The sequence below is a fragment of the Thamnophis sirtalis genome, unplaced genomic scaffold, assembly GCF_051295495.1.
Source record: "Thamnophis sirtalis isolate CommonGarterSnake01/CBP01778 unplaced genomic scaffold, rThaSir2_p1.2 scaffold_15, whole genome shotgun sequence".
In the NCBI taxonomy this organism is placed as follows: domain Eukaryota; kingdom Metazoa; phylum Chordata; class Lepidosauria; order Squamata; family Natricidae; genus Thamnophis; species Thamnophis sirtalis.
The window spans coordinates 26,440,421-26,454,630 of NW_028261395.1; the positions used below are offsets into that span (position 1 = coordinate 26,440,421).

The 14,210-nt window shown below is 39.0% G+C and overlaps 1 protein-coding gene across 2 annotated transcripts in view; it reads left to right on the plus strand.

Moving 5' to 3' along the window:
• CTNNA3 (catenin alpha 3) overlaps nucleotides 1–14,210 on the plus strand; it is an 869,421-nt gene that overhangs the window by 50,250 nt on the left and 804,961 nt on the right. The window contains exon 5 of one of the 2 annotated variants that reach the window (XM_087702521.1): nucleotides 3,452–3,571. The exons of the other annotated variant lie outside the window; for it this stretch is intronic. Within the exon in view, the coding sequence (XP_087558647.1) occupies nucleotides 3,452–3,571 (120 nt within the window). The remainder of the gene's footprint in view (nucleotides 1–3,451; nucleotides 3,572–14,210) is intronic. 2 annotated transcript variants of the gene reach the window in all.

Genomic DNA, 14,210 nt, shown 5'->3' on the forward strand with positions numbered 1-14,210 from the left:
AGGAAAATAGGTGGAAGAAGGAATATTAGGTATATTTGCCACCTCCAGTTACTTATAAAGTAACAAAGGCAGGATAAAAATGTAATAAATAAATAATAAAATTGCATGAATTAATATGCAGGTTTTGACTGTTCATCAGAGTATTGGCAGAAAGAAGAGCAGATTACCTGAGACCTGGCTGTCTCTTGAATGAGGACACGGTACTGTGCTTATGCAGATGTGACTAGAATAGTATTACTAAAAGTGGAACAATATTTTGCTAAACCAATATTTCTGAAGGTGTGATTTGAAGAGTTCTGGGAATCCCCCAAGACCCTCCCAGCTGCTTATAAAAATCAAATTTATTTGCCAGCCTATGTTGAAAAATAATGCAATATTAAAATCCCATCAAACAATTGTGAGAAGGGGTAGTAGCAGCGAATGCATCCATTTTAATTTTTAATGCAGCAGATATCAATAAATATAACCCTAATGTAAACAAAAGCTCTTTTGGGGTCTTCCATAATTTTTAAAAGTTGGGAGGGAGAAATAAATTTAAGAAGTACTGTGCCATAAAATCAAACATTTATTTTGAAGCTTATTTTTTTTGTTGGATGACGATAACAATGATTAAAGTTGAATCCTGTTTTCCAGCTTATATAAATCATCTTTACAGTAGCCTTCCCATTGTGGAGACTTGCTTGATCTTTGGATCTCAACCCCCATAATTTTTCACTCTGTAGTCCCACCCCAGCATTTTAAGCCTACTGTTTCTCAGCTGGTTTATATGGAGGTGTTTGGTCATTTTTGTATTTCCAAAGGAGTCATGTGAAGTTGATTGGGGTAATAGATACTGTATTAAATGGCCCAAATTCATTCATGTGAATTTTGAAATTAGTCTCCAAAACCCTGGCTTAGGTTTTGAACTACATCAGGCATCTCTATACTTGGTAATTTTAAGTCTTGCAGAATTCAACTCCCAGAATTTCCCAGCCAGCATGGCTGGCTGGGGAATTCTGGGAATTGATGTCCAGAAGTTTTGGAGACCCCTGAATCACATAATGTTTGCGTTCTCATAATAGGCTGGACACAACTACAACATGAAGATTTACTCCCTCCTTAACCTAAAATGTTGGACTACACACAAATTCTAAGGCATGGGTGTCAAACTGGATCTCTTCGAGGGCCGGATCAGCATTGCAGTTGTCCTCTGTGGGTCAGCTGGGGTGGCCCTCCCGAAACACCTGGCCAATCAACACAGGGTGTGGGAGGGGGTGTGCGTGGCCCTTTGGGCCATTTTGGACTGGATGATCTCCTGTAGCACTTTGCCAGCCAAAACCCCATACCCCAATTTGGCCGGCAGAGTGCTGCAGGAGGCTGTCCAGCCCAAAAATGTGGTACGAGGAGCCTTTGTGCACCCCCTGCCAGAGGCACCACAGGCCGGTCCTTTGCTATTTCTAGGCTGGCCTCGCGGAACAGATTTAAGCACCCTGTGGGGCCCGTGGGCCTTGAGTTCGACACCCATGCTCTAAGGCCATGATGGCGAACCTATGGCATGCATACCACAGGTGGCACGCAGAGCCCTCTCTGCGGGCACATGAGCCATTGCCCCAGCTCAGCTACTGGCGGCCAGCTGGTTTTCAGGTCTCTGCCACGCATGGGGAGGTCACATGTGCATGCGGGGGATGATGACTGATGACTTTGATTAAAGAAAAGATATTGACTAACTCTAATGCTAGTTGGAAGCCCCTTTTGGATTTTTTGTGAAACAGAGAAAAAAGTGAAATTATGATATATCAATATTAATAGATTACATTTTGAAAATGGATGTTATGTTGTAACCATGGAGCAAGTGTTGAAAGTAAATTTTATTTATATGTGCTTTAAGTTGGAAGTTATTCCTTTTTATATACTGCTACTTCTATATATATTTTATTTTGCTGCATTTCTCTTATTTCTCTCTTTTTTCTTTTCTATTCACTTTTTCGATTAGTAATTCTTGTTAGTTTTTAATCTTTCTACTTTAAAATTTAATAAAATTATTATTAAAAAAACCATTGGCTGCCTATAACCATCTGCTGCATTTGAAACACCTGAGAGGTAACAATTTATGTTCTGCCAGCAGATATTATATCATGCGGAGAAATTCTGGAATTTGTGTTTTGAATGTTGCCAATCCAACAGGTGGATGAAAATAAAAAGAAAGCTGTAGCAAAGAAAAGCACTGAACTAAGACAAAGCTGAAAAACAACCTTTCATTGTTATTGATAGTCAGTTCTGGCATAATGTTGTGCTTTAATGAAAGGGATTTTAAAGTTATTCAGAGAGGAGATAGCCAAGTGTAAACATTTCAATAAAATAGGTCCTCCCTTAAAATAGGTGTTCATTGCTAATGTTGGTTTGGGCCATATTCATGGTGTTACTTGTCATGTGGTTGAAGATTTGAATGACATTATTTACCTCAGCATCAATAAAATTGACTGCAGGTACACTTTTGTTCTCACAGGTAAGCATGAGATAATGATCCAAGTGCATTGCGTTGCTGCTGGTGTTTGAATGGAAAATTAGTGTCAACCTGTTCAACTGAGTATGAGCCCAATCAGGAACACTCACGCAGGTCAAAAAAGTCATGGTGGCTGCAACCACATAGATGAAATGCATAGTTTATAATTAAAAAAGGGATATGACTTCATTTGCCTGGGCACTGGCACCATATTGATTTTTTAAAATCCTGGCGGAAATCTCAGAGGCCATCTGATGGTCCCGTAAAGCATAGGGTGAACTTTGATATGGCTCCAGTCTCTCACTTGCAGTAGTTGCTTTCCTTTTTTGAAATAATGAGAATTTAGAAATCTTGCCCTCCCCCAAATTTCACTTCTCCATGATTTTGATTTCCAGAAAAATATTGCAGCTCACCTATAACTGAAGGCAAAGCAATCATTCTTATCCTCCTTGACCGCATTCATGTATTCTCCATGGTTTCCTCTTGACTGCCAGCTCCTGGCTTTGGACTCCGACATGCTGGGATGACAGTGAATCTGGCATTACCAGCTTCACATCATGCAAGACAAATGTGGAAGCAGTTTCCATTGTTTCTTCAGCTGCTTTTGCTGATAGAAGGAGCCCAAGTGGGATGGTTAGGTGATGTCTACATGGTCCTTCATGTTAGGGCAGAATTTTGGCTGTCTGTGACATGCACGTGTGTGGCTCTTGATATGCAAATTCTACAAATTCTGCCCTAATCCCGCAAGACAGCTTTTGAGTCTTGTAATGCCATCTAGCAATCTAATGGTGAGGCAGACAACTCTGATGACAAAAGAGGAAGGCTTCGGGAAGGGTATTTTCCTCCCAATAATATAACTCAGTGGTAACAAGACGCTAATTCAAATGCAGTGCAAAATAACTGATTTTAGGGGATTTGTTCCTAGACAAATTCAGATGTTTTCTTTTCCCACTTCTTATACGGCTCCAGGTACAGAGAATGCTTATGTCTCTTCGAAATGTATCTAGCAAATCAGAACTGCAGAAAACATATCAACATCTTCAGAAAGAACTGAAGAAGCTGGACCATTTGGCATTTAAGCGACAACAGGTAAGAAATTAAAAAAATATATATTAGTAAGATTACCCATCTAGGTTTCTTTTTGAAGTGGGTCTTCTTTGAAATAATGTGCAAAAGGCAGCAGTCCAAAAAGAAATGAGTGGAAGGTCATGTTTTTAAGGCTCAGTTTGGAAACAGCTGCTGTACACAACTGTTTTTTAACGAACCTGCCGGATTGTATCCAAATATCTTAGCTAAGATAAGATTTTAAGGTAAGGTTATGCAAAATAAATGGATGAGCCATGGTGGCGCAATAGTTAGAATTCAGTACTGCAGGCTACTTCTGCTGACTGTCAGCTGCCATGCAATTTGGCAGTTCAAATCTCACCAGGCTCAAAGTTGACTCAGCCTTCCATCCTTCCGAGGTGGGTAAAATGAGGACCCAGATTGTTGGGGGCCATAGGCTGATTTTGTAAACCTCTTAGAGAGGGCCATAAAGCAGTTTATAAATCTAAGTGCTATTGCTATTGCCATAAACCTTATTTTGATATGAGTAGCCAGCTAATTTCTATATCGTTCTGATTGATAACCTTTTTTTATAATAAGAAACAAAAGAAGCATTTTAAACATTCCGTAATTTTAACTAATTTTACTTAAACATATTTCCATGTAGTGGCTACACCCCATGGACTTTTTATGTTAAAGCATGTCCTTTAAAGAGTTTCCTGATTAAATGTTCAGCATTGTTTCTGATATACATTTTAAATAAATTATCCATAAAGTGTTTGTTTTGTTTTATTCTCCATTCCAGTACTTTTTCTGGGGATTGTTTTATTTCTGTGGAATTTTAGTGATTCCATTTTGTTGTTTTTCAAACTGGATTTCCAGTCCCACATGGAGAACTTAAGGTCTAAGTGAGAGCCAGTTTGTCTAGTGGTTAAGATCCCAGGCTAGAAATCAGGAGACTGTGAGCTCTAGTCCTGCCTTAGGCCCAAAGCCAGGGGTATGACCTTGGGTAGGTCAATGTTTCTCAGCTCTAGGAAGCAGGCAATGGTAAACTATTCTGAAATATTGATCAGAAAACTGCAAGGATTTGTCCAGGCACTCACCAGGAATCAACATTGACTTAAAGGTGCATGTGGATATGCGTACACACACACACACAGACACACAGACACACACACACACGAGGGGGGGAGAGGGGGAGTTGGGGAGGGAGCAAGTTAAAGATGAGATGAACAGAAATATGGACATATCTATTTAAAAACTTCACCTTGCAAATTGTGATAGACAGTTGGTTGCATGGCTGAAAAGGCTGATGAGAAGAGAAATGGAAAAAGGATGAGGGAACTAATTCAGTTTTGCAATAAATGAATTATACTCTAGTGTTGCCTAAACTGCATTCATATTCTAGGAAATTACTGCAGATCTAGAATATGGAGTAAAGAAGTGCACTATTGTATAGGAGGCACAATATGCCTCTTATAAAAAGTTTATGAGAAGAATAATAATATTACAAAGGGCACCAGATCAATGTTTCAGTCCATTAAAAAAAATATTAGCTAGAATTGTAAGGTCACTAACTCAAACAATGTAATCATAAAGAATGATGGGAGCTATTGTTTAATATCTCTGAAAGATAGCAATTTGGGAAGGCTATTTTAGAAGAATAGTTACAAATATATTTTTATAATATGATGCTGCTCTAGACATTCATTTTGCTGTTCTCATCCATTTCACAGTTTATATAAAGTGCATATTTTGAATGCTCCATGGTTTTTCATCACATTTTATGAAAATGTTAATGTTTATGTAAAAACTCAGAAGGTGATTAATAACAGTACAAAGAAAAAAGAGGGGAAAAAGGGGATTTTACAAGTACATAATAAATTAATGGCATATGGTTGCTGGGATAGACTTTAAATTGTGCTTACTACTAGAACAAAGGAGAATTTTGTGAAGCTGCTGTTTGGTCACAATCTATAATTAGAGTTTGGAAATATGACTTGATATCATTGCAGGCAACACTGAAGAAAAATGGCCATTTATTCATACCGTAAGAGATAATAAGGCAAGGATTGTTAAAGTCAGTGCTTTAAAAATAAGCTTTTGCAAGCTTATTTTTTTGAATCTTCAAGAATTAAACAAGATTCTCTGTTACTCCCGCAAAGAAATATAGGAAGAATTATATTTCTCAATTAATTTGATTGGAAAGAGGCATTTCTAAGATGTTTGATTCTCTGCTGTATATATATATATATATATATATATATAGTTGCACAATCCAGGTTCTCACATCCGTGCCCTCAATTATATAAATCCATTGGATTTATGTAGCACAATATGTAACAAGTGTGGTTTTCAATTAGAACATGTTCATTATGTTGCTGATCAGAGTGTCAGAACAGGTTACAGGTTTATTTTGAGCTGCATTTAATTTGAGGGTATACCATCGGATATATGGTATATTTTTCTTTTCATTAATTTAAAAATGGCCAGTAGGTGGCAATGTTTTCAAAGTTATCTCTCCTTCCTACTACAAAGCTAAAGTATAACTGTGAAGTCCAATATTAAGAACATATTTTATTGTTAAAAATGTGATTCCTCAACTATTAATATAACAGAGAATGAAAAAGGAAAAAAAAGTTTATATCTTCTTGTAATGGCAAGGGCCTTCATCATGAAAAAAAAAGCATGCATATGGAGCATCCCTAATATGAACTTTTATTTAATCCAATAATGAATCAATATAAAGCAGATTACTAAACAGGTGAATACATTGAATGACCTCGCATCTCTAATTCAATGGCTTATGCTTTGGATGAAGAGTGGATAGTTTCTGAAAAAAAAGACAATATTGCAATTTTAAAACAAAGATAGGTATTTGCTGTGTCTGCCAGTCCAAAATTTTGTATTCATTTCACAGAAATTGATTGTTAGTCATGCTAACTACATTATGATATTTTGATCAACAGCCAGCTACTAAACATAATAATTCTTGAGGACAGAGAACATTTCATCAGCAAATTAATTTCTGATAATATTGTGTTGCTTGACAAACACCCCAGATCTTCATACATTTCCAATGTCTAATAGTGTGCAAACCGGAGTGGGATGCTGTGGGTTCGCATGGCTTCAGGCGGTCCTCTAGCTAAGGATCTGCCCAGTTCGGCAAACCCACAAATCCCACCCCTGGCTGGCCTCTCCCACCTCATCCCTCCCTCATGCTCCCTCCCCTCCCAGGAGTCTCCACACGGCCTGTTTGGGATGCCAGGTAAGTACAGGGCTCTGGAAAGGTTAAAAACAGGCCTCCCAGAAGTTCCAGGGCCCGTTTCTAGCCTCTGGAGGGCCTCCCGAGCCCGGGGAGGCCATTTTCATCCTCCCGGAGGCTCGAAGAAAGCCACTAGAGCCTGAGGAATACAAAAATCCCCCCCCCCCCGCCATGGTGCAAGTGGCCAGCTAGGCCACGCCCACCATGGCTGTGCCCGCTCAGCAACTGGGCAGAGAACCCGTTGCTTTGGCATTACTCTGAAATACCATTAGTGCAACATACAATCAGTTTAGCACTGGGAATTTGTTTGCGTAATTGTACCCCTACAGTTCAAATGAGTTTCCCGAACAACTTCTCCTTTCAACATTACAAGATTCACTCATGGTCAAAAAATTGTTTGGTAGCTCTGTTCACCAGGGCTATCCGAAAGTGATGTGACTAGATAGTCTCTGGGATGATGAAATCTATTTATTTATCTCTTAACTTGTTATGCTGCCCACCTCACTCTGCAAAGTGATTCTGGGCTTCTGCACTCTTTCTGTTGGACTCAGACGATACTAGAAATCAGGTTAGATGCATTCATAATTGAAGTGAATTAAATGCATATTGTCACTTGCCCTTGCCTTGCTCGACTAAAAGGATTTGTTGATAAGGAACTGCTGAATTCAATATAAGAACCTGAAATGAGGCTTAGTATTTCTGGAGTATCCAGATGCAGAGCTGTGGCGAAATGCTCTTGTAGCTAATAACAAACTTGCAGAGATCTCTTTGAACTCTGGTGTGATAACCTGCATTTATTTCAGCATGAAGTAGAAAACACTGTATAGAACAAGAATGCTAATTTAGTTGAAGACATTGCATGGAAATACTCTTCAGCTGCTGGCATCTTAAATAAAAAGGAATTGCTAAAAGTCTTTACAAGAAAATAAAGGGTGTGGAAGGATTCTTTTGGCTTTCATCTGTGATAAAATGGTGGATTACTGTAAATATTAAAACAATCGAGCAAATTGCAAGAAAATACAGTATTTCACTGAGCTGCAGGTGCTCTCTCTTTCTCTCTCAAATTATAAGTACATACATATATGCGCATACACCTTCACCCTCACGTATATACATCTCACCGTGTTTTAACCAAATGTTGAATGTGGCTTGAAAGAGTTTTCATTTTTACTCATTAAAACTGCGGATGACAAATGTTTCGTTTAGTAACTAGGAGCAGCCATTATCCAATTGGCAGCATTTGGAATTTTGACTGAAAACCAACCAAGCTAACAAACCTTGGATTAATCTAAGAAGCTCATTTGTGCAATCGTTTAAAGTTGATTAAACATTTTGCACATGTGGAAAGCTATTTCAAGACAATTAAAATTTGTATTGTACAATTTATGCATCAGTCTAGCTTCAAAAGGGAAAATGTGGGATTTTGAACATATGTGGTTGCGTTGGCTTAGGGATATTTGCAAGAGTTTGATCAAAATAATAGTGGCCAGAACTATGTGATGTGGTTCCCCCCCCCCCCCCCCAATCATGTTTGCAATCATACATATATTGTTTAGGTTAGGGAATAGGGCAGCTCAGAAAAACATATCACAGTATTTCTCAACCTTGCCAACATTAAGATAGGTCGACTTCAACTCCCAGAATTCCCCAACCAATCAGGCTGAAGAATTCTGGGAGTTGAAGTCCATTGCCAAGATTGGGAAACACTGATATGTACAATAATCTCAATGTCTGTGTCTTGAGATGTTCCTGAAACAGGATATTGTTCAACCTCCTCTCCATCACCTATGAAGGCAAGTTGTCTTCTGTGTGAGGTAGAGTGGGTGTGACGGTTGAGATGACATGAAGCAAAGAAAGGATCTGCCTTGTCATTTTCTAGATTTGTGTCAAATATTTTGCTTCACTTCAGGTATGGCTTTATGTAACCCAATGATAGTGGGACGTGGTGGCTCAGTGGCTAAGACGCTGAGCTTGTTGAGCAGAAAGGTCGCAATTCAGAGGTTCAAATCCCTAGCGCTGCGTAATGGAGTGAGCTCCCATTACTTGTCCCAGCTTCTGCCAACCTAGCAGTTTGAAAGTATGTAAAAATGCAAGTAGAACAATAGGAACCATCTTTGGTGAGAAGGTAACAGCGTTCTGTACACCTTCGGCATTTAGTCATGCCAGCCATATGACCATGGGAATGTCTTCAGACAGCGCTGGCTCTTCGGCTTTGAAACGGAGATGAGCATGGCCCCCTAGAATTGGGAACAACTAGCACATATGTGAGATATGTGCGAGGGGAACGTTTACCTTTATCCCATTCATAAAGAGAGCACCGAGGGAGTGCCCACCAGATACCAAACCAAGACTCTTTCTTCCTGATTCTCAAGAATTTAGCCAACATTTTTCAAAACTGGGCACCATTAAAAAGGGAATCTTAGCATTTTTGTTTAGAATGGTTTGAATACTACCAGGATATCATTTTGTAGTTTTGCACATTTAATTATTACATTAGTGGAGCATTGTGCCCAGATTGAGAAGTTGTTGATTTGATATTTCTATGAAGTGGAAGAGTAGAAAAAGATGCCTAGTTAATTTTCCAATTATGTTGATGGCTATTACAGCACTTGGAATAATTTATTTCTGGCATTTCATTATGACAATATGATATTAAGGCATGAAGGCATCATGGCAAGAGAAATTGGGACCAGGGGAAGATTACCATGTCCTCTGAATGTAAAAGAATAAGCATTGCCTCCTGTTCAGGGTAGAGCTTCTGTTTGGCAAACACAGATCAATGATGCATGTATTAAATGGTAAGGGAGCAGAATGCAGCCCTGCTTTGTGGTGTCAGTAAAGCCTGCTAGATTCCCATTATATCTGCATTTAATGTGCAGAGGGGACACCACTATCAACCAAAGGAGGTGACAATTGTTAAGGGGTCAAAACCTGGCCATGAAGTTTTACGTGGGGGCCACAGAAGCCCACATAACCAGGAGCCGGCCAGCCAGCCTCATGAGAACTCCTCATGGGGAATTGAGTCACAAGCCACATATAGGTAGATGAAGATACTATGATTTGTTTGGTTTTATTCCAATTTGTTGTATGACCACAATTAGGGTGACTGGTAAACTATGGATTATGACGTTGATATTTGATTGAACCAGGAAAGTCTATTCAAACGTATCTTATGTGCAGGGGTGGGCTTCAAAAAGGGGATTCTCTGCCCAGTTGCTGGGTGGGCGTGGCCATGGAGGGTGTGGCCTCCTGTATCACAACAAGGGGGGTGTTTTTTGCACAGAAACTTAGATAGAGGTTCTCACCTATGAACCCCCAGGAGCCCACCCCTGTTTATGTGTGAATTGAATTTATCTGGCAATCGGTAGTAAGCAATATCATTCTTCATACTTCTATTTCAGTGTTATCATTTACTTTGTGGTTATGATTCAAGGTAGGACTTCTTGGAGGTGGCCAGGGTACTTTGTCTATGGAGGTTCTCATCCATTCAGGGCATGATTGTCCCAAATATGTTTGTATTTTAAAGGCAATTGGACTTTCTGATTTAAAAAAAATGTTTCACTTCTCATCCAAGAAACTTCTTCAGTTTATTTCTTCAGATAGCTTTTTCAGATGAGAAGCAAATTATCTTAAAGAAAAATCAGAAAGTCTTTGAAATACAAGCACCTTTGGGACAACCATGGTACTTTCAGTACACATTGAAAAGATAAATTTGCTTCTGCAAAATGGTAGCATTTTGGCCTGAAAGCTGACATCAGAACATGTAAAGCATTACTCCCCTTCATTTGACTGTTGAGAAAAGCTTTGATTTTGACTTCATAGCCTCAGGCTTACAATATGGAATAAAAGAGCTTATAATTTGTGTACAGAGGAAGATCTTTAATTGATAACGAACTATTTAAATATTGCTATTTTATGTCTCCGATGATAGGGTCACTTCTTTGTGCAGATGAAAAAGCTTTCGTCAGACAAAATTTGTCACTTCTGTGGGAATTCTAGATTTAAAATGATTTAAGTATACAGTTGAACAACAACACACTGAAAATGGGGAAAAAATGAAAGCAAAAAAAAAAAAAAAGCTAAAATGTCCAAAAAACAGAAACTGCTGGAGGTACATAGTACATTTCTATTTTAATAAATAAATGATTTGACTTAGTCATTGACTGATCTTAAATTAATTCTGGACAGCTCACAGCTGAGAGCTATAAAATGTTAAACTTCCAACTAAGTAATTTTGTTTTGGACTTTGGATTTAACCCCCCCTTTTTTGGGGGGGAGGTTACTGACTTTGTTGGATTTCCAAGGCATCTGAGGTTGATGTCCATTTACTTTAAGGGAAGTGGTTCAGGACAGGTTTTAACAGTCGTGGTATTCACATTTTTTACTACCGGTTCTGTGTGTGTGGCTTGGTGGGCGTGGAATGGCTTGTGGGCATGATTTGGTGGGTGTAGCAGTGGAAGGATACTGTAAAATCTCCATTCCCTCCCCATCCAGGGAAAGCTTACTGCAAAACCCCCATTTCCTCCCGATCAGCTGGGACTTGGGAGGCAGAGAATAGATGGGGCCAGTCAGAGGTGGATACAATTTTTTAAAAAAAGTTCCAATGTGGATTAAGATATGCTTAATCAAAGAGTTCTTCCAGAGTGTTTGCTCCTAAGATTTCAGACAATGCTATTAACCCATACTTCAAAATCCAATTTCTGCTTCGAGAAGTGTACTTCAGTTTTCCAATAGTTTGCTGTGCTATATCTGGCAACTAACAACAAAAACTGAATAAATTTCTTACATTGCACATTTTGTCCTGCCGGGAGGGCGGGGGGAGGATAAAGGTTGCTGTATAACAGATGATTTTGAATTTCTTAAATACTCAACTGCAATAGATAAATCAATGGATTCAGTCACAATAAATAGTAATTATGTATACATTTGAATACCATCAACAAAACACGAACAATCTTAATTAATAAAATGCAACGGGTAAAAGCAATGATTACTGTTGAATACACTTCCTGAGGAGTCCTTAGGGCTCTCTGAGCTTGGTTGTTTTCTTCTCATTTCAACCCTGAGCTACAGATATTCTCCTCTATCAGTAAACTTCCTATTGGCCTCCTAGGTTTACTGGGTATCTAATTGCAACAATTTGGTGTTATCTATAGGATTAAAAGCTAAGTAAATGTGGAACTAAAATTGGGGCCATGAATGCTTTTGTTTTCATCCTTCTATTGGTCTTGTTGATTCTTTCCCCAATCCTGGTTTGATAAATAGAATTGCACAAAGAAGGTGTGTCAGCTGAGATCCCATCCCTTCCCCAAAGTATGGGCGTTAATGAGAGAAATTTATAGGAACCAATCAGGGGTGAAATACTACCGGTTTGGGCCAGTTCGTCCAAACCGGTAGTAAAAAATGCTAAAAAACGTTTAAAAAAGTTCTGACAATCAGCTGTGCCGCATGATTTATATTTGCTGGAAAGCAGGAAATCCTGCTTTCTAGTGAATCTAAATTGTGTTGCACAGCTATTCCCCCCCCTCTGTTCTACTTACCATATTTTTGGTGTATAAGACACTCTGGAGTATAAGACGCACCTTAGTTTTTGTGGAGGAAAATAAGAAAAAAAAAATCTGCCTACCAGTATCTGTGGTATTCATATGGCTAGCCTCCTGTCAGTGCATGAGAGAGTTGAGACTGTTTGGAAACAAACAGTATTTGCTGTGTGAGCAACAAGGAAGGAAACAGCAAGGAGTCAGGGCGTTGCTACTTTTATACGAAAGCTGCATGCTCTGCTGATATCTGAAACGAAAACTGAAAGTGAAACATCTCGGCTGAACTACCACGTTGGAAAACCTGCTTTTGGCATTGTATATATACTTAATGTGTTAATCTCCCTTTATTTATTTATCAGCACAAATACAACATTAATGTGTTATATTATATATAAAGAGAAGTTATTGAATCCTGCTGAATCAGTTACTTGTGTGTGCTTTCTGAATGTGATTGCTGCTGCAAACTCATACACGTCCTTGCAGTAAATAGAGAACAGCCAGGTCAGATTCAGTACATTATTGCAGCCTGATTCAGCATGAGCAGCTGATTGGTGGGTGGATCAGCCAATCAGCTGTTCCAGGCTGCAGGGATTGCCACAGACCATCGTTTCCTCCATGCCTCACGTTTTTTGCTACATTCAGTCTATAAGACGCACACAAATTTTCACCTTTTTTAAGGAGGGAAAATGTGTGTTATGCTCTAAAAAATATGATACCTTTGCAGACTCAGAAAAAGCTTCTTAGCTCCTGCGGTGGCACGAAGTATGCATGTGCGCGCGAAGCAAACCAGTAGCAGACTTCAGAGAATTTCACCTCTGGAACCAATCCATACCATCAGTTTAATTTGCACCTTTTTCAGGCAATTGGGGTCTAGTGTGAGTCCAAATTTTCAAAGGGGACCCCCTCCCAACATATGCCAAATAATTATAAATCTCACAATGTGAAAAATACTTCTAATGAAATGTGTGTATTTCAACTTAATGCAGCCTGGGGGAATTTCAAAATTCCCCCAGGCAGCATTAAAGTTGAAGTCGCTACTTAAAGTAGCGGAGATTGAGAAACATCGAAATATATGGACACATGAAAATCCATCTAGACAACTTCCTCGTGCAATTCGTTTTTGATGTTTCTGTTCCATGTGTTATAAAGAATTTTTAGAGTATAGGAAAGTAGATGAAGAAATTACACAAGAGCATTCTGAATGGCTTTTTAAAATATTCAAACAACAGTCTAGCATTCCGCAATGTTCTTATGGCTGCTCTTGTAAATGGCCCTCTTATTTCAATTCCTATTCAATAAACCCATTAAAGTTAATTGGGAAACCCAATTAACCCAAATTAACCCAAATTTGGGAAATCCAAATTCCTGATGAGTAAGCGTTGCTACTCATTGTGCTTGGAAACTCAAAAGAAAAAATTATCAAGAATTATGGCACTCCAAAGCATATCCCTACAACAAATGGGAAACCCAACTTTCCTCTGTCTTGTCCAGACTTTTTCCTTTGTAGCAGAACATGGAGACACAATGTTTCCAGTCAATCATGGAGGCTGGCACCTATAGCCTACCCTACACAATAACAAGCTTCCTTTTAGTGGACCACTGGAAGCCCAGGGGCCCCATAAATTTCTCCAGTGTTCTCAGAATCATGTTTCTTTTCAGCTTCAATAATCAGGAATTTTTGCTCGATTCCACAAAGAAGAGGGAGTCAAGCTATTCTCCAAAGCACCTGCGGGCAGGACAAGAAGCAATGGGTGGAAGCAAATGAAGGAGAGAAGCAACTTAGAACTGAGGAGAAATTTCCTGACAGTTAGAACAATTAATCAATGGAACAACTTGCCTCCAGAAGTTGTGAATGCTCCATCACTGGAAGTTTTTAAGA